Raw genomic sequence first — 21301 nt, 5'->3', positions numbered from 1 at the left:
TAGTGGCCACCAGACATTTTCTTGCCTTCTGAAGGATCATAAACTATATTTGGAATATACTAAATGTAGCAAACTGTATAAAAATCATGCTTAGCATTGACAGCTGATATGAAAAGCCATTACCCAAAGTGGTTTACAGTATTTTAGAAAATACAACCAAGTTTCAGTTATCAGGGGAAAAGATGCTCAGTGATTTCGAAAAACCCACCTCTCCCCTCAAAAAAAACCCCACTCACTTCAGAATGCTTTTAAACAGAGCATGCAAAAGTGAAAAGCCCCCAAAATATTTACTGAAACATTTATTTATTGAAAACTATACTGGTGTTTGCAATGCCCTTTCCACTTGTATTTCTACCAAGCTGAGAAAACATCACAAATGCTCACACAATCTTTTCCACTTGTAGTGTACAAATGGGTATTCACCTATGTGAGGAAGTCCTTGACAGGGCAGGGTAAAGCAGAGGATGGCCTGAAAGCATGTCAGCTGCCCCTGCAATTTGCATTCATGTGAATATTTTGGTACCCCATTTCAGCTCTGTTGGCCTGGTTTAGCTCCCTGCTCTTCAAACAGACCAAGCCAAGCTTCCCAAGGTGTCTCTCAGTGCTTAGTGAAGCAATCATGTAGAGGCCAGACTGAAGAGAGGTGGAGAGATATTTTCCCTGCTACCAAGACAGTGGTAGCAGGAGGAGCAGCAAGTAGAGGAGGATGGGATGGAGGAAAGAAGGCAAGGTCTCTGGACAACCTTTAACTCAGTTTATTCACAGTCTGGAGGTCCAGAGAGCTCATCATTGCTGCTCTAGCACAAAGCCATCTCAGACATCGTGCTCCTCTAACACCCTGTTTTTTTTCCATTTAAATTCCAAAAAAGTTTGTTGTGATGGGATGTAAAGACCTCTGTCCTATTTTGTAGATGACCAGTGGAGTTCTGAGAAGCACATTAATGAGTACCTGGTCACTCAAAGGCTCATCTGACCAACAGCATTTCCACCACTCAGCAATCCCAAGGAAGCACTGGGAAAACAAATGCCTTCACAGGCTCATCTTTCCACTTTAGCCCTAAAGAGTTTGCTACTGCATATGCAGAGTTACAGAGACTGCACAACTTTTTAGTGGTCACTAGAAGCTGCTGCCCATTACGTGATGGGAGAGGCTGCTCCCTAGAATCCTAGGACAATGAAAACCAGCAAGAGGTGGTTTAACTTAATAAAGGAGTTCCCTCTTCATTTTTTTCCTGCTTAATGTACAACAGCTGATTTTGAAGTTTATTTCTAAAACCACTGGGAAATCCTCCATCTGTCAGGACTTTTTCTAAGTCCTTCCATGTTTGGAGCCAGGATGAATTTCAGTGATTCTGAGCACTTAAAATTTCAGCTAAAATCAGAGAGGCAAAAAGGGGTCAGCCTCTTTAGGAAGCAAAACCCATCAGGCCTAACACTCAAGTTGGGCAATGAAAAATTAGGTAACAGTTTCAAATCAGCTTCAGTCCTTCCCTCATATTCATTTCAACTGAGAAAAGAAAGATGTAAATGAGATGCCAGGCAAGAAAAAGAATAAGGCACAACTGTGTTACCTTCTCCTTTCTATCCATTACACTTTAAAGACAAGGAACAGAGACAAATGTTTGAATGACCTTGCTACAGAACTTCTCAAGTTGCTGTTCAGTTTGTCTCGGGGTCAACTTTGAAAACAAAAACTTGTAAAACAACAGTAATTAGTTCTAGTGACTGTAAAGACAAACTTTTGTGGCTAACTGTTACACAAAGTGTAAAAAACCTGTATATTCATCATTGCTGAATTAACTTTTGAGAAGCAATTGTATCAAATTATAATAAAATCAAATTAATAATCTTGCTACTTCAAAGCAAATTATACTGTAGAAAACGTTCTCTTTACTTAGAAGGATACATTGCTTTTCTTACACATTTTTCCTTCCTCCTTGTTTTTAACTTTGGTTTTGCAAAAATTAAAACCCAGTTTGATGAAATTGTTAATCTCTGTTAAAACTGTCTTATTTCAACTGAACAGCGACTAAGGGCAGTATTTTGGAATAAGAATACTTAATATATTCAGTGTCCCACCACCTTTCCAGCACTTTGTTCACGGAAGCATTAGAAATCTAAGAACAAAACACGACCAAACCTAGTTCAGGCTACAAAACAGGGCAGACACTTTTTTCCACTCCCCCAATTAAGACATCCACATCAGTCTCTCAGGTCAGAGGATGGGTAGGGGAACGAGCAGAATGCACGCAGACAGCATCCGTGAGAAAAGGCAGCAGCAGCGCTCAGCTGAGAGATGGAATTTGCCAAACCTGTCTCCGAGCTGCGGTTATCCTTCCCTGACCCTCCGGTTCGCTGCCCGGGAGGGGGTAGTCCGCAGCACAACCCTCCACACCACCACCACCACCACCCCCAGATGCACCTTCCAGGGCTCCAGAACCAAACATTTAACATCAGCTCAGTTCAGCCCCGTCCGGTCCGCCTGGAGCCGGAGCCGCGGCGGCAGGAGCGGGGCTTACCCTGGTCCCCCAGACATCCCGGCCCGTCCATGAGCATCCCGGGTCCCCCCCAGCCGCAGACCCCTCTCCAGCCTCCCGCCGGCGCCTACGCAGATGCTCGGTGCATCCAGTTAACCCGTGACGTGCACACGTAGAAGAACACTTAGCACTGCTCAAATAAAAAAAAATATATATATAACAAAAAACTGTCTTACCTTATAACTAGACTGGTTTTTTTTAAGCTACTGAAAAAAAAAAAAAATAAAAAAAAAAAGAAAAAAGAAAAAACAAAGGCTAATTTAAAAAAGCAAAAATTCGCAGCCGGAGTCTCCCGGCGCCGTCTCGGCCCCTCCGCCGGCGGGAAGCTGTCCTCACGCCGCTGCCGTGTCCCCCCTGCACGCTAAGGTGAGCACGGCTGCGCCCACCGCCGGGTCCGGGCCGGAGCCGGGTCTGGGGGGGCCGGGACCGCGGCGCTGCATTGTGCGGTGCCTCCCGGGGCAGGGGGAAGGGGTGGAGCCGCCGCCGCGCCTCGGCGGGGCAGGAGGGGTGGAAAGGGTTCGGCCGGTTTGGTGGGTCGCTTCTGCACCCTTTTCCCGGAGTTTATTATTGACAGCCCCCTCTGGGCTCCGAGTTTATAGGTGAACGATTAAGTAGAAATAATTTGATCGCAGAGAACCCTGGTGAATTGCTTTCGCTTAACTGCACTAGGATTCACAAAAACGATGCTTCCCAAGTCGGAGCTACCAATTCATTCCACTGACTCAACAGAAGAGCCTGTGGCTTTTCTCTTGTATTCCTGATGTTTGAAGTGACGGTACTAGTGTTGGTAAGCATCTTAAAGAAAGGCATCAATACACGAAGAAAATCCCTTTTGGATTAATATACATGCACCTTTGGTTTTGAAAATTCACCTAGAGTAGCAAGGCCAACTGCATGAGGTCTGAAAAGCACCAATTCTGCTAGCTCTCTGAATTAAAGATGTCCTAGATCAGCCCTTTGGTTCCTGAGCCAAAATAAAAGAATAATTTAAAAAATGCATATGGCCTCTATTTGCTTAGTGAGTCTCCAGATTGCCCACAATCACCTTTTCAGTCTTTGCTAAGGAACTAGAAACTACTACTTCCCTGCATCTTTTTTTCCCTGCATCTTGTCCTTCCCCTTTTCTTCCCTCTTCCACTTCCTATTCACTGTCTTCTTTTTTGGAGAAGCCAGTAATATCTAAGACCACTGAAAGTATGTCACGTCAATTATTATTATCCACAAAACAGACCAGTGTATGTGACAGTTTTTGAGAGACTATCTAATTTCATGGTCTTTCATTATTTTTCCTAATGACGCTCACCTCATTCACCATTCAGGCTGAACAGTGCTCATTTGAAAAGCCACTGGATAAAATGATTGGTTTTAGGTTTTTCATTCAAGGCCCTATTTACCACAAAGTCTTCAGACTTTCCTGTAAACAGAATTGCACATTTGTGGGTGGGAAATGGAAGCACAAAGGGACCAGGGTCTCACTTGTACACCTGCTCCAGACAGATATATAGGATGAGGTTTCCAGAGCTCTGGAGGGTGGGTGCTGCATGTGATCACAACTGTTTGCCTCCAGCCCAGCAGTAGATGCTCCAGACTCCTGCATGTCAGAGCCTGGATTTCCAGCAAGCTCCCCAAAATGAGAATCAGTCTTAAGAGTGAAAATGATCACCACTCATGTAAATTAGCTCTGCAGAATTTACCTAGTGCCATGTAGGAAATCCATCACACCAACGAAACTAAGGTGGGTCACATTTTCCAAGGGAATACATACCAGCCTTAATAATTATCTCCCTTTTTCTTGTTCCTCTACCATATTTACTAAATACTTTCCAAAAGATGAAGTTCTACAGAGCAGTTGTTGCCTCATGTGAGCAAAGCTGATGCATTTCTGCATGTTTCTATTTTTCCAGTGACAAAAGAAAGGTTTCTGTACAGAACTTGTGTTTGATTATGCAATTATAAATTATCACATGCATCAAGCAGACAAATGCTCTGCTTAATCTGCTTACAATGTCTTTCACAATCCTAATAACTGTTCTGGTAGGGCTATGAATTCTTTAAAAAGAGAAAAATGCATGCACAATGGCAAACACCATTGAAATGTAATGATGTGGCATTCTTTAGCACCTACAGAGATTGTCAGAAGAGTTTAGATCTTTTAGTTTGCATCCATAAAAGTCTGCACCTGAGTTAACACAGTAATTGATAGCAGGTTCTTAGCCTTCATGCAGCTTGATACTAGAAGGGCACAGAGCACTTTGCAAGCAAGTTTCAAAACTATCTGCTGACAGGCAAGTTTGCCTGTGATTAGCAGCTGAGAACAAGACTCTGCCCCCACCAGTGCTGCTGGCTCTGCTGAAGGATATCTGGTCACACTCCCATCCCTGGCTCTGAGATGGTTGCACAGCTTCTCCCAGTTCCATTGCACCCACTCTTCAGTTCCAGGCTCCTGACCTCAACGCTCCATATCCAGCCCCCACCTTTCTCAAATCCATAACCCTCCTAGGTGTCCTCTCTTATCTGCTCTTCTCTGATCCATGATACTGTGCTTGGGCCAGTCTGGAACTGTGAGGGACACATCTTCCCTCATCTCTTTTTTCATGGTCTCAGTTCAGAGCAGAAGTTTCAGAGACATTGAGAGGATCTTAATATTTATACTAGGAAAGCAGCTGTGAGTCTGTGTAGCAGTCAGCTTTGTGCAAATGTGATGCAAAGGGTTCCAGGACAGAAGGGACAACTTGTGTCATGAAGTCTGACCACTCAGAGTGGCAGCAGCTCTGCAGCAGGCTCCTGCCCATACCACAGACTTCAAGGCATTATCTCTACTACTACAAATTTTGCAGCAAAAAACCAGCAGACAGAACAATGCTGTGCCATGAGAAGACCAGAGGGTGACTGGGGGCATTGCCAGCAGCCCATCCCTGGCAAGGGATGGGTTAATGCCCATTGGATGCCATGGAGCTTGTCCCAGTTGTACCACCAGAGCTTTGGTGCAAGCAGAGTCACAAGGAGATGTGTGCTGTCCTGTGAAGGGTGCTGCATCATAAGACCACAACATTGTTAAGGTTAGAAAGAACCTTGAAAATGTCTGGTTCAGCCCCCCCACACAGATCCAGTTAGAGTGGATTGCTCTACCCAAGTCTCAGACACCTCCATGGATGGAAGCATCAAAGCCTCTCTGGGAAACCTTTTCCAGGGCCTCATGTTGAAAACCCTCATGTTTTCAACCTCATGTTGAAAAAATTTGGACATACATCACATCCACTGCCTCATGATGGTCCCCAGTGGTACTTGTGATCACAGGTGATCCCCAGAGGGGACTTATTCCAAACTGGCAGCTCCTACAGTGTACTCTGCAACTTAGAAATAAGAGCCATGGGAAGGTGTGATGTAGAGGTACAGAACTTGTCTGGAGTCAGCAGAGAACTGGATGCAAGACATTTTAGAGAAAGTGCAACATGGTAGTGGTGAGCTTACACACACTACACTTGCTGAGATACCTCTGTACCTCCATATGAACCAAACCTAATAATTATTGTCCATCACCAGTCCAACTACTCCAGTTACACACCACTACAGCAGGACCAGAGGACATCATTTAGGATGGCACAGCTAAGGTCAAAGAGACCCTAACATTTACAACTTTTACTGCATAGAAGTCAAATTATGTCTATATATAAAAATATAAAGGTACTCCTTATGTTGTTATTTCTCAAGGGTATCTTCACTTTCAAGTCACAGCAAGGGCTGAAAAAATCTAATTTACTCCTGAGGATTTCATTAATGTTTTGTTTATGCTTTCATTGGAGTGAAGCAGGCCAAGAAATGCATTTGTGAGTAAGGCAGCACTAGCAATACTGTGAGATTGGATAAGAAAAACACCAAGAAATAAAAGTGAGGGAATAGATGGGAATCCCAAATTCCAACTCAGTTCTCAAAGTCAGAAATCATACTCTACATCTGGCACACTTTTCTGCTATAGAGGAGAGTAACTGGGAAGCAAAAGATGGAATTGGTTTAACTATTTAATGATGTGCTAATAGACTACACATTTCTTTGATAAATTGCCCTGTTTAAAAATTCACTAAACTCTGTGCAGCAATGGATTCCTCTTGTGGATCTTTGAGACTTGTAACAAATGATTGCCTGATGATAAAATTCCCTGTAAAGAGAGCTTTGTAACCCTTCCAGCAGACTGCCCTGCTCTCTGTTGGCTCTTTATCTTCAGTGCAGAAACATATGTAACATTTATAGTGAAGGCAGCTCTTGCAACTATTTCCAAGTTCTCTAACATATTACAAAAAAGCCCAAATATTTCTGTTTGTGCAAAACAAAACTTTTCTTTGATTTGTGCTTCCTTTCATACATGAAAAAGTACACTGTGTTGCTCACCAGACTTAATTTTATTGTTCATAAAACCTTCAAAGCAATGAAAATCTTCCATCATTAAGCTGATGGGTTTTTTTCCTTCTTTTGGTAAGTCAAGCTCCTATGGTAAGTCAGACCTGTCCTCCGCTTTCTACTTAGCCAGTTGCCTACTCTGAGTGTAACAAGTATTAATGAGTCCAGTGGCATCTTGATAGAACATGAAAACTTTGAATGTTGAAGGAGAGGAGAGGCTGATTTTAATTTGCTGCTGAAGATATAGCGGAACAAGGTGATCCACTGGGCCTTCTGGAGACAAATAAATAATGAAGATAAATACAGTAAATTTTTGAAGCATGACTTTGTTGGAAAAGGCTGAGAAAAAAGACTTCAAGTTGGACTCTGTGCTGTTATATCTCAGGCAATACATTTTATATGGCATACGTCATGCACACTAAAAAACTTCATTTGGTGAGCTGAACTGACAACTGGCTTTGTTCACCTTTGCTCTTATTTGAAACAGGTTGTTCTGTGCAGCTGTTAAAGAAACTGTACACATGCACACACACGCACACACTTTTGTACATGGGCTTTTTTATTGCTCCTCAGATCTTTCTAAGTCATGCTGCCTAGTTTTTAAACTCTTTTTCTCTTTGCAGCATGAAAATTGCTCTACCTTAGGATCCACTGCCTTTTAAGGAAGCATGAGTGAAAGTTTAAAAAAAAAACATTTCTGGCTTTCCACTTTTTTTTTTTCTCTCTTCTGGCTTTCTGCTTTCTTAACGCTTGTGTGTCTTTTTTGATTATGTGGGAGAGCTCAGTATCTCCAGTACTGGTAGGACACATTGAAGTGAAAGTAATCACAGCTCAATTAGTACCCATCTATGTCAAGGATACTGTTTTATAGTATGACTTAATCATTATTTTGTGATTAAACACTAACAGTGTCATGGAAGTAGGCTGTGACCCTTTCACTAAAGCATCTCTGGAGCCAGGGGAGGAGAGGTGTCCAGGACCACATGGCAGGATGATTCCTTGCTGCCCCTGTGGACCTGCTGCTTTTAGAATTGACTGCTTCACACATCTGTGCTTTGCCAGAGCACCCCACTGATACCTCCTTAACCTGCTATGATCTCCACCCTTGTTTTTCTAAATTAACTCACTTTTGATATGCTAGGTGTTCATGTGGAAAAATGATGTGGAGGGGTAAGCTCGAGGCTTTGAGAGCAGGGAGAGCAGTGCCTGTTTGAAGCATACTGGGAGAGACATAGTCTTTTGGCAGTATCTTGACCTTTCCTGCTCGAGCTGGATCTGGGACATGAATTAAGCCTGAGTGACTTTCATCTAAGTGCTTTTCACCTCTGTTGGCAGCTGACTGTTGTTTCTTCTTTTGCTGTCTCCAAGCATGGGTTTAAAGAACAGAAATACTCCATCTAGAGATAAGGGTCACATTTTGAAGTGTGACAATAAGTAAGTCATTGAGAACAGTGTTGAATATTTCATTACTGGAAAATCAACATCAAGGCAGAGTTACTTTTTTTCCCTGAAGTATATCATCTGTTGGTGCAAAAAAAAGTTCTGGGAAACCCCAGTGCCTGTGCTATACTGCATCAAGCAACATCAATATGATGCCTTCTGCTCCAATTTTGCTGTATTTTTCTTTATATGTCTTCTGCTTGCAGCTTGGTCTCTCTTCCATCTTCATCTCTTCACCATCTTTCTTCTCCCTGACATCCACCTGGCAGGCTCTACAGCACTGTATTTTCCCCAACATGTAGCTCCCCTCAACACTCCCTCTGTTCTCATTAATCTTTTAATTCAGATTCACTTTCCATATTCTTTGTCTTGTGGTTGACATCCCCTTCCTTAAAAACGAAAAACAAAAACCACAAAAAACAAAACCAAAAAAACCCTGCATCTTTACTATTCATCATTCTTTACCTTCCAGTTCAATCGGTTCAGCTCTTGCCTTGTTGCTTTAGCTCCTGCTGACCTTTTCTGAACTTCCATTTAATAATGTTTTTGATTGAGTGAATTAAACAAATTGGCAGAAAAAAGGAGAGAGAACAGGCACCAAAGAACTGCTGCTCTGTTTTAGCATCAATCAACACAAGTGACAGTGCCTGGAGCCACCATGACTGGGTCTCACACATGGGAGAAATGTTCAAAAAAAAGAGAAGAGTGAAGATCTTAGAAATTTGGATTTAGGAAGTACCATCATTCATATCATTGCATGCATTGGGCTAGTCAAGCATGGAAAAGTTCACACAGCTGTACCACAGCAATACAGTTTGAGGAGAAGAGTCTGCCAAAGTGGAGTGAATATAAAAACTCCATCTCCCTCAATGCAGGGCCTTTTATTTTCTTAGAAATACAGGGTATGCATCCACTGTTATACATTATATTTGCCCACCTCAGTCACAGCTTGACATAAGGATAAAAAAATACACACCTCTAAAAGTGGAGAAAAGTAAATAATCTCATGAAGATTCCTTCCTGAATCTTAAACATGACTTCCTGTGAGCACCATATCCAGTGAGTTAGCAAGTTCTGAATCCTCAAAAAAAATTCAAATGCTGCTAAAGAGCAGTCAGCAGCTGCTTTTATGAACTGAAAAGAGACTGGTAGATTTTAACAACTTCAGCACCAAGTAATCCTGTCACACCCTATTCTAATATGCCATGGCCCAGCTGTCAATCTGAAAGGCTATAAAGATATTTCTGTTAACTTTCATACCAGGACCATCAGCTCTTGCCCTGAACACAAAGCACACATCTGACCACCACATCCATCTCATGACCCCACTTTTGTTAATGCTTTTTGCCTCTGTTTTCTAGAGGTGTACCATAAATGGACATCTTCCCTGCCAAAAAAAACCAAAACAAAACCAAAAAACCCCAAACAAACAAAAAAATTAAAACCAACAAAATCCACCACAACCCTGAAAAACAAACAAATCCACATAGACTAACACAAAGCTTTTCTACCACTGCATACTTAATTGCTACGGATCATGCAGTTCCTAGGACTGTTACTTGCATTAGAAGATTTGTGTGTATTGAGAAACATTTATAGAAGAGACTCCCCTCACTGTACACCCCATAGCACTCACACAGGGGATAAACTCTCCTGAGATTGGAGCCTGCTATTTTAATGTCCTACTTGTGGCTGCTTAGAACAGGATCCAGAAAAAAAAATAAAATTCACATAGATTTCTGTAATGCAATTAATGAAGAATTTAAAAGAAGGATAGATTTTAAAAAACCCAAGCCAGCACGTATACATCTGGATGTTCATAGGCACATGATTTTTTGGCAGATTTGTGCCTTGGTTGTCCAAACTTGCTGTTGCATATCCTCAGAAGTCCCACTGCATGTCTGAGCTGACCATTATCCCACCTGAGGTTATTTGGGCCTCATGAGACACATAATTTTACACACAGAAGAGTGAGGGGTTTGTTCTGAGCACTAGGGACACATGGGCTGACCAGAGCCATTGCATAAGGACAGGAGCCATCTTTCCATGCTAAGAAAGTGTTGCAAGGGGGCTGCCTCTTGCACCAATGCATGTGAGCTGCATTAGTTGTTCAGGGAATGAGATTGATTTTATTTCTCTCCTCAGTCTGAAATAGTATCAGTTTGTATTAACCCTTTCCAAGATGATGTGCTGGCCACCAGCATGTTTGAAGGGTGAAATGAAAAGTACCCGGATGGAGAGGAAGCAAGGAGAAACCAAACCAGTTTCACAAAGTGAATTAGAAAATTCACAAAGTGTGAATTAGAAGATGCTCTTCTTGCCTTACAATTTCTTTCTTACCATGTCTGTGTGGCCCTCTGCATAGCTGCAGGGATAATTCTCCCTGGCACTGTTGTTTTCTAATCAGATATTTGGTTGTCATCTGCTGACTTCCACTGAGCATCCTTGCTTACAAATCACTATTATTTTTTGAAATTCTACAGTGACATAAACACAAATGATGCCACACACAAAGACAGGCAAAATCAGTTTGGAAAAACTTAAGAGCCTCCTGGGTGGAATCAATAGGCAGTATTGATCAAAAAGTAATTCAAAATACAAAGGAGTTATTTGGCTGTAAAGATTGTGTAAAAATATCATTATTATAAACAGAAATTAATATAGAAGTTTCATAAAAATATAGTAATACAGGAAATAACTATTGATAAGTTATTTTGCTGGAGATAACAATGCTATCCAGGAGCTATAACTCCACTCAAGAAATTGCTGTTTATAATACATTTAAATACATGCATATATACTTCTATAGGTACATACACACTATTTTAACATTTCCTGATTCTCATTAAGCCCATTAATCAAGAAGAGCTCTATTGACTTCAGAGGAATCATAGAATCATAGAATCATAGAATAGGCTGGGTTGGAAGGGACCTCAGAGATCATCAAGTCCAACCCTTGAACAACTACCGCCGCAGTCACTAGACTATGGCACTGAGTGCCACATCCAGTCTCTTTTTAAATATCTCCAGGGACGACGAGTCCACCACCTCCCCAGGCAGCCCGTTCCAATATCTGATCACCCTTTCCGTGAAAAAATTCTTTCTAATATCCAATCTGAACTTCCCCCGGCACAACTTGAGACCGTGCCCTCTTGTCTTGCTGAGAGTTGCCTGGGAAAAGAGACCAACCCCCCCCTGGCTACCCCCTCCTTTCAGGTAGTTGTAGAGAGCAAAGGTAGTTGTAGAGAGCAACAATGCCAGTTTTTTGTTCATAAAATTCAGTGTCAGGTTGGCATTTTTATGGATTAGTTATTTCTGAAGACCTGAAGAATCTGGATGCAGGGAGTTTAGTGTGCTAATGATGGACACAAAGTAACAGTTCCTGCAGCCAAAATCCATTTGGACCAACAGCACATAGTCCCTCAGGTAAGGACATGAGCCAGCCAAACCAGGACACATCCTTCTCCATGGCAGGATTAGCAAGAGCTGTGTGACAAATGCAAGTGGCAGTGTTTTATGCTTCACACCACCTTTTCACCAGTATGCACAATGTTTTGCTCCTACTGGTTTTGGAAACCTAGGCTGTGTCCCAGCCAGTCATTTTCAGAAGTAAAAAATGATGAAAGTGATGCATAATTTTAAAACAAGTCATCTAGGAGAAGCCTGGTGTTTAAATGATGAAAGAGAATACATTCATCCCTTTCTAGTTCCTCTAAAAGTAAATATTTACACAGAATTGTACAGGAACTTTAAACCTGTGATGCATGTGTGTGTATATCTGTATTTATCACCAAGAGAGACTTTTTCACCTATGACATAATCAGTATCATCAGAAATGCATTGATGTCACTCATGGCTATACTTTAGCCTCATTTTCTGCTCATTTCTTTATCTTTTCTCATTAGGGTATCATATATGCAGCTATGAGATTTATACACATAACCTCTGAGATTTAGGTTAAGACATTAGGAAGAAATTCTTTAATTTGAGACACTGGACCAAGTTGCCCAAGGATGTTGTGGCTGCCCCTTCCCTGGAAGTGTTCAAGGCCAGGTTGGATGGGGCTTTGAGCAACCTGGTCTGGTGGGAGGTGTCCCTGCCCATTCAGGAGGGTCGGAACTGGAAGATCTAAGGGTTGGACTTGATGATCTCTGAGGTCCCTTCCAACCCAGCCCATTCTATGATTCTATGATTCTATGCTGTTACTATTAATCACTCCCTAACATAAGCAACTGGACAGCAAAGCTGTGTAGTTGATTTTCAGGTCCAGAGCTGAACCAAAAATTCAGTAATTACCAAAGGAAAAAAAATAGAAAAAAGAAAAAGCTCTATTTTTCTCTCTCATTCAAGCAAAAGTAAATTACAAGTGGATTTCAGTGAAACATTTGTTAATCCTGAATAAGTTCATTTCCATCTTTGTCATTTTAAGAAAAGCAGTAGATAGAGAGGACCATATCTTGGCACTATTGACAAAACCAAGAAGAAAAAAATCCTCACTTTTTGGATGAGAGACCTGGCCCAGTGAATTCCTGAGTCTGGGAGAATTTGAATACCCCGGCACTGACTTACAAGATTTTCACCCCTTTGGTGAAAAGAATTCAAAAAGTACATAAGTGACTTGTAAAAAATTGAACTATTTTACCCAGGAGGGGTGGGAACAGACATGCCAAGAGATCCAAGGACACAACCAAGAAGGGCTTCTCCCTGAGAGATGGGTTCAGACCCCAGGTGGTCAACAGTAGGACTGAAAGTCTCTTAGGGTTCAGGGTGGATGATATCAAATAACAGAGATACTTGAAATGTTTTTTTGACTAGCTGGTCTTATGAATTAAGCCACCAGATTTTATCTGATTATGCTTATAATAATAATAATATTAGACAGAAAACAGCATTTTTAAATGGTTTTAAAGAAATTAGTCAAAAGACTATGTCAGCACAATATTATAATCACAGGTGCTCTACAAATATGTGCTGCATTCTGCATTCTGCATTTCTTTCCTCTCACATTTGCACAAGCTTTGACACATTTCACAAGAACATTTGGCTTGGCTTTTTGCACCCCCTGTTTATTTCTTCTGCCTTAAGATTTTTCCATATATAAGCTTTAAAAAGAAATGAAAACTGAACTGATGCAAAGATAAAACTCAATATTGGTAGACTCCACTGTTGGTGGAGATACTGAAGGAATGAGAAGGGTTACACAACTTAGCACCTTTTTGGTAAAAGATAGAAAACACATCACCTCTGTTTAGGGTTAGGAAAACTTCTATATAGCTTCACTGAATCAGAATAACCCCCCAAGTGAGATGACATCTTGAGGGTCTTCACACAACTTAGTGGAAACTATCTGACCAGTAAAACAGATCTTGAAAATTTGAAGACATTAATTGAAATAGTTAAGTCACATGCTTAAGTCACATCAGTCTGTACATCTCTGCACAGGTAAACTGTTTAAACTTAAAGCAGATATCCAACATGTTGAAGTTTAAGTGCCTATTAGGATAAATTTCTACTTGTAAATAAGTGGCATCTATCTAAATGTTTTAGAAATTCAGTGAAACCTGGCAGTTCAACTGAAACCTGTTTCTAATCTTCTTGAACAAGGAAGCAATTTTCCCTACATGACCCTGATTCAGTTCTTGTTTTCTTTGCCTAAAAAAAAAATCACAACTTAAAAAGATGGCCTCAGTAGAGCTGTGAACTGATACTTATTTCAGTAGTATAATAACTCTGAAACATACCAAAGGCCCCTTAAATGTTAAAATTGTTACCTATTGCACCCTGGACAGAGCTTGGGTTCGTGAGCAGATTTTGAATGAAGTCATTTTTTCCCCCTGTCTGACCCTGGGAGCATTTGAATTGATTATTTTAGCAAGCAAACTTGCTAGGAATAGTGAACTACATATAGTTTTGTATAATAATTCTCTCTCAAGGGCTATGAAGCTGATGCCTACTTAGAAATAATTTTGGAAGAATAGCTGAAACAACACATCATGCCATTTTATATAATCCCAGAAGTGACTGAAAGACTGGACAGTTTTGAGGGCTATCCAAGTGTGAAGAGATGGATTTGGATTAGTCCCAGCTCATGGCAAGCCTCACATTGTTTAAGACTTGCAATACTTTCATTTTGTTTCTCCACAGTCCAATATGGCTTTTTGTTCTCTCATTTTTAAATTACCTTAAGAGCCATTTCGTTAGAACTTGGGACCAAATTCATTAGTTAAAACATAAACTTTGAGCAGTGACTTCCCTGCAGTGAGATAGAGCTGTAAAATGGGACCTGTAAAATGGATGATCTAAAGATTTACTTAACTGTGCAGAAATGGCCTTTGTTATTTTTTCATTTATTTATTTAATGGACTACTACACAACTTGTGATCTGTGATTCTGTGAATATATTACATTGACAGAAAATAACCAGTGTTTCCACACCATACAGATAGCATGTTGGCCTAGAAGAAAAGACAAAAAACTTTACTGTTGTCCTTGACTTCTACATTATAAGATTAAAATTTGGGGATGCACTTAACACAGAGAGTGACTCAGTGCTCTAAGACAGCCAGTACAGGGTAACTGCTACAGGCAATGGTGGATTCCCAGAGTCCCATTTGGCTGGCATTTCCTATTTTTGGGGACCAGGACAAAGACATGATCATCACATGAGAGAAAGGTCAGAGTACAAATATGGCTAAGAACTCTTGGAGAAAAAAAATATGGCTGTAAAGTAACCTGCTTTCCAGACGTTAAAGGAATCACCAGATTACACAGTCACAAATCAAAATCTGTGTTATATGTTTGCACTGTACACCTCACCCCCATATCTCTGGGGCTATTCTTACCACGGAATTTGGCCTTAAACTGGTAAATGTCAGAGATTTATTATCCTTGAACACTTCATACTTTTGGCTTGATTGTTCCCTGAACAAGTTAATTGACTGATGCATACTCTGCCCCACTGTCTTCCTGCCAGCTTTTTTATTTTACAATCTCCATAAAAATCAACAGAAAATGCAAACTGGAAAGGTAATGCACACAAAATCTCCAAGCTGTGTCACATTTCAGCCTTTACACTTGCTTGGGTCCATGAAATAAAGGGAAACAAAAAGGCAAGCACTTCCCAATGAAAGGCTTGGTGCTGCCGTCTCGTGGGAAAAGGGGGAAGGGGAACTCTGGTAATAAAAGCAGAAAGGCAAAAAGGAAAAAAAAAAAAAAAAAAAAAAAAAAGATTTAGAAAACTTGCTAACATCAACACTCTCATTTTCATTTCAAGGCGGCTGTGTTCTTTATTGCTCACAGATCAGTTTCCTTTGCAGGTGATTTGGGCCCAGAATTACATCACCAGCAGAGCAGCCAAGAGCATCTCAGTGCCAGGATGACCCAAGCCAAGAGGAATGTATTATCACAAACCTCCAAGGGACTTGCCAGTGCATTCCTTGCTGGGGGTGCTGCAATGGGGGAGGCAGAGAGGAGACAATTTTACATGAAGACTGAAAGGAAACTTTGTGGAGGAAAGATCTGGGGTCACAGTCCCGCTGTCTCCTCTAAGCAGATCTAATTATGGCAGTGTACTTCAAAAAGAGGTTTTTAACTAAAACCAGATTTAGCAGGGCACTGCTTAGGAAGTACAGACTGAATCCTCAGCCTTGCCTTTGACAGAAATGTGAATGCTTCAGTGCACTGGGAACACTGTTGCTGTGGTTCTAAGGAATAATTTGAAGCTGCAGTAAGGAAAGCAAGAGCCAAGTTAAAATCCTCATAACTTCAATGAGATTGTAAAATAAAATGTGTCTAAACACAATATCAGTGCTTTCAGACAAAGTGTACTTAATGTTAGATACTGGGTATGTATTTACTGTCACATAAGTCTCAGCAGTCTCAGGGATGGTGCTGGAAATGATCAGATTACTCTCAGAGCAGATGCACAGATCTCCCTTAACCAGCTCCAAAAAGCCCTTCTGCTACATCACACCCTCTATTTGTCTATTTGTCTATATATGCAAGAAAGTCCTTCCTCCCCACATTTTGGAAGGTTTTGGGGTTATTTCTGCTGTCCAGCCTGCAGAACTGGCTCCGTGGTCCTCACCACAACCCTGTTTCTGAACCATTAAAATCAGTGGGCACTTTCCAGCACTTTTAATAGCACGAAATGTGCTGTCAGCAAACTGGATTCAAACAAGTGTACAAGAAGAATTGTCCAAAGACTAGCACCTCTAAAAATGTCAGGATTTTAAGCCTCATCTCTTGGGTTAACCAAGAGGTCAAAGCAGTGCCAAGGTTACACAGAGCCCTCCCCGTTTCCACCAGAAGAAAAAGCCCAGCTAATCAAATGAAAAATGTATGTTATTTTATATTCAAAACTAAATAATCTTTCTTTTTTCCTTTCCCCTTTCCTTTCCTTTCCTTTCCTTTCCATTCCATTTCTTTCCCCTTTCCTTTCCCCTTTCCTTTCCTTTCCTTTCCATTTCTTTCCCCTTTCCTTTCCCCTTTCCTTTCCTTTCCTTTCCTTTCCATTTCTTTCCCCTTTCCTTTCCCCTTCCCTTCCCTTTCCTTTCCTTTCCTTTCCTTTCCTTTCCTTTCCTTTCCTTTCCTTTCCTTTCCTTTCCTTTCCTTTCCTTTCCTTTCCTTTCCTTTCCTTTCCTTTCCTTTCCTTTCCTTTCCTTTCCTTTCCTTTCCTTTCCTTTCCTTTCCTTTCCTTTCCTTTCCTTTCCTTTCCTTCCCTTTCCTTCCCTTTCCTTCCCTTCCCTTCCCTTTTCCCTTTCCTTTTCCTTTTCCTTTTCCTTTTCCTTTTCCTTTTCCTTTTCCTTTTCCTTTTCCTTTTCCTTTTCCTTTTCCTTTTCCTTTTCCTTTTCCTTTTCCTTTTCCTTTTCCTTTTCCTTTCCTTCCTTTTTTCCTCCCACAGTCCCCTAGAGAGGTGACAGGGCTGGGACTACCACTTCATGTTAAGCATGTCCTACAAAAGATCAGCTGATCAGCTGATGTCCAAGCTCACACCACTCTCTCACTCCCCAAGCACAGCTGAAGAGTATGGAGGTGCCTGTGATGGGAGGACCAACTTTACCACCTGTGAGATTTCCTGCTCTTCAGGTGTGCACTGTGAGCTATGCTGTCAGTGCAGCTTCAGTCAGATGCCTCATTCTGAGACTCATTACCCCACTGTCTGCCACCAAGGGTCTCTTGAATTTTTTTGACTCCTCAGACTCCTCAGGAGGAAAAGGATTTTGCACTCAAAATATGAGATGCCCAAGGACAACTGTGTGGTACAGGAAGAGTGGCTGAGGTGGGCAAATGTGATAAAGGGGAATTTTGTTTGAATGACAAAACTGGAACATACTGTTCCAAACCTTCCCATCTTTGGATATGATTATAGTATACTATAGGGAAATTTACAAAACACTTCAGTCACCATGTCTGTAGAAGCACCTTCCACTAAAATTACCAGATTTCTTTCATCTCTGTCTAGCAAATGGTTCTCACTTCTCTTTTCCTGTAACAAGCCAACCTTTTCCACAACCTTTCTATAGCTGAGTTGCACTTGGTGTTGCAGAGCCAACACCAACAGTCAGGGCCTCCAGCTTTCTCCATTTGCCTCTCCTAGCTGTCTACATTTTTAATATCCCTATGTACAACTTTCTCTTTTTTATACTTTTCATGCATAACTATTCTTGACAAACCCTGCTTTCCTTCTACTTCCTTCCTCTGCAAGGGTGACCTGATAATTAGTCCCTCATATGGGCCATTTGTTTTCACATCATGTTGTGGATGGATTAGAGATAATGTATGAAAGTGTATGCAAAAAAAGTATTCCAAAATAAATACAGACAGAGAGTGCTAGAAATACATTAGAACCAAGTCATATTTCTGCTCTTAAAGAATTTCCATTTTTGTATTGTTCAAACTTTCACAGGACAGCAAAAGCAGATGTGGCCTCTAAAAGTTGGTGTGGACATCAATACTTAGGAAAGACTGGTGGAAGACTGTGTGCACATAAATTACTGAAATTGCTTAGAAATGGGAGAGAAATTATTACTGCTTTCATTGTACCAGACTGCTGTGAGATGGCCATCCCACAGGACTGTTCTTCCTCCAGCTCACCCTGTCTCATTAATATTATAACTGTGAGGACAGCAGAGTGGCTGACAGGCAAAGTTCACCTCCATGTCCCTTTTGTTTTTCATGGAGACTGCAAGTCTGTCCAGCTCTTAATAAAATAACCCTCAGGCCTCAAAGCACCACAGTAAAACAAATCATATATACAGTGATACTTATAAAACAAAAAGGTCTAGGCAGGACCCTGAGAAATGCTTTTGAGCACACCAGTTCTCTGTCCTAATACACAGATTAAGTAAGTATGGTGTTGAGGGTTTTTTTGTGCGTTTTAACCTCTGCAAGTTAATCTTCTTACTACAAACTCTTTTTGACAAAAATCTATCACTGACTGCCACTGCGGGTCGTTCCTGAGAAGTCATCCTATCACCCTCTCTCTCTCCATGAATATAGTCCTTAAATGATACTACTTCCATTTTTTAATACCTACAAAGATGTGGGTGCAGCCTCAGTTTCATGTGCACTCAGCAACCAAAGATGAGGAGCTGAGATCATTTAAGACTATACACTAATGAGAGGTTTCCAGCCCATCCTGATCTTGCAAATCTGTTCTGAAAGTGATCTAGAAGGAAGGCCCTGAAGAGGCAGGGATGTGCGTGTAGGTTTTCTAAGCTAAGCTACATGCCACGTTCTCTCTACTTTACTGTTACTAAACTTCAAATGTATTTTGTCATTAGTGCCTTAGACAAAGTAGATTAAATAGCAAACATCAGGTTTTAAATGTCATTCAACACAAATCAAAAGGGCTGCAGCACAGCAATTCTTCCCCTGCAGCCATCAGTAGAGTCACTGTCCACTAAAGACAATGGATTTAGTTGCTTTTAAAGATCTGCTTTCAACAGATGTTCAAACTCAAATTCTCCTTTTTGTTTTTTTATTTTGATTGCTGTTTTTCTAAAAACTGTAGAATATAGAAATACAGAAATTTAAAAGCCACAAAAGAGCAGGAGGAATACGAGCAAATGTACACAGAGATGAGGTTTGATATCTCACCAGTAGTAATGTAAGACAAAGATTTTAACCAATTTGTTGAAGGAAGTCAGTTCAAAAGAGCTCAGAATCTTAGTCTATTTAGTGGCCTTCATGAGCTGAGCTGGAATAGTAATGCAACAATTGACAAATCAAAGTTAATATAAAATGCAAAGACAAATGTAAATAGTATTTTACTACCACTTTTTGCTTTTGTAGTATCTTAGTTGCCTTCATGACCATATGTACACAGATATTAAGCACAGAGAAAAAAATGGCATCCATGAGAATCAAATGTGAAATTGTTCCTTAGTTGGAATTTTTTAAAATTTTCTGCTAAGAGAATCAAATTGCTAAGATGAAGACGCACTTTTGTTCCTTTAAGTTTTCTAATCAATCCAGGAAAATTGAGAGACAGAAGAACAACAGCTATTAAACCAGGAAATATGGTTACTGTAGCTCATGGGCCACCTTCTCAAATGTGGCACTAAAGTGAGCTCAGGAAATATACTAAACAATTTAGCTTCTAGCTTTTTGCAAATGTCTGCCACCAGACTGTGGTTTCCTCAAAAGCATTTTTTCTTTGAACTTGCCTTAAGTATTTTCCTCAGAGCTTTTTTTTTTGCTTTTTTTTTTTTGCTTTTTTTTTTAAAAAAATGTTCTGCATTGATTTCAAGCAGTTTGGTATGAGCACAAAAGTTTGTATTCAAAGACTGAAGCTGCCTCTGAGTGAACATACTTCACCTGAGGTAGGTTCTCTTTCTTTTCTTGGCAATTTGGAGAACTAATAACTGCCACAAGGAGGACAAAAACTTGAAGAAGAAAACCTTGGAGCATCTGAGCCTGAGAGATAACCACTGCAGACACTCCATTGCAGACTGGGCATGCTTTATAAATCATGGAAGTACTTTCTTCCAGGGAAATACAGATCTTGCCTGAGGCATACATCTTCAAAAATATGAAAAACAATGCAAGCCTAAATGCAAAAGGCATGGCAAAGTTGCTACCACTTGTTTGCCAATATCCTAATGTGTGTTGTGGTTTTCCTTACTCTGTCTTCCTGCTGTGACAAACAGTGCCCCGTCCTTCACAAAATGCAGTGCTTAGCTAAGCAAGTCAACCCCAAACTTAGCCAACATAAATAATATCTGATCAAAAGTTACCATGAGGTGGATCCAAAACAGGCATGAGTAGTTTAAAAAAAAATAATGTCTTAATTCAAGCACACACTGCAGGAGCATCCAGCTCTAAATTTGCAAAGCAATGTCCTTGCTAATAAAATGAGGGGACTGATATTTACACGTGAGTTTAATACCATTTCAACACAGAAAATACCAGACCATGTCACTGCTGAGCCAGCAGACACAGGAGCACTTGGGATACTTTTTGCATCACCTCAGATACTCACCTCTCCCTCTCCTGTTCCAAGAGGTTGGTAAAGTCATCACTCTTGTTCATGTAATCTGTATGTTTATGTTTCTCATTTTCTAGCTCATAAACCGTGCGGCGGTGGCACTTCTCTGCCAACAGGAGCTGTTCCAGCATGCGCCGATACGTCTCTTTCTGCTTTTCTTCAAGTCTGTCCAGCTGGATTGTAGGAAAGGAGAATAGACCATTTTAAAATATTCCTTGCTTACTTGATCTGTTTTATTAACCACAATGTTGTGTTTGGTAAATGTGAGTCCCACCATTTTATGTCCTGGGCTTCACATAAAGCAGTGACTAGAAATAAGTGTCCGGTAAAAGTAATGATTTCTTGGGATGGTGTGTTTGCAATAAACATTTGCACAGCTCTCACCTACACAAAGGACAGAACTTTGCTTAGTTTTAGGGTAACAAATAATCCTAATCCT

At 40.8% G+C, this 21301-nt stretch overlaps 1 protein-coding gene across 7 annotated transcripts in view; it reads right to left on the bottom strand.

Moving 5' to 3' along the window:
* The window catches only part of FILIP1 (filamin A interacting protein 1), a 124981-nt gene that overhangs the window by 23096 nt on the left and 80584 nt on the right, over positions 1–21301 (bottom strand). For 6 of the 7 annotated variants that reach the window (XM_071741518.1, XM_071741514.1, XM_071741519.1 and 3 more), the window contains one exon: positions 20857–21035. In XM_071741518.1, coding sequence (XP_071597619.1) covers positions 20857–21035 — 179 coding nt within the window. Of the gene's footprint in view, positions 1–2713; positions 3047–20856; positions 21036–21301 lie in introns of those variants that run through there. The other variant, XM_071741520.1, reaches the window with a different exon arrangement.

This window comes from Heliangelus exortis, chromosome 3 (assembly GCF_036169615.1).
Source record: "Heliangelus exortis chromosome 3, bHelExo1.hap1, whole genome shotgun sequence".
Taxonomy (NCBI): Eukaryota; Metazoa; Chordata; class Aves; order Apodiformes; family Trochilidae; genus Heliangelus; species Heliangelus exortis.
This window is presented reverse-complemented; position numbering and strand designations above follow the sequence as displayed.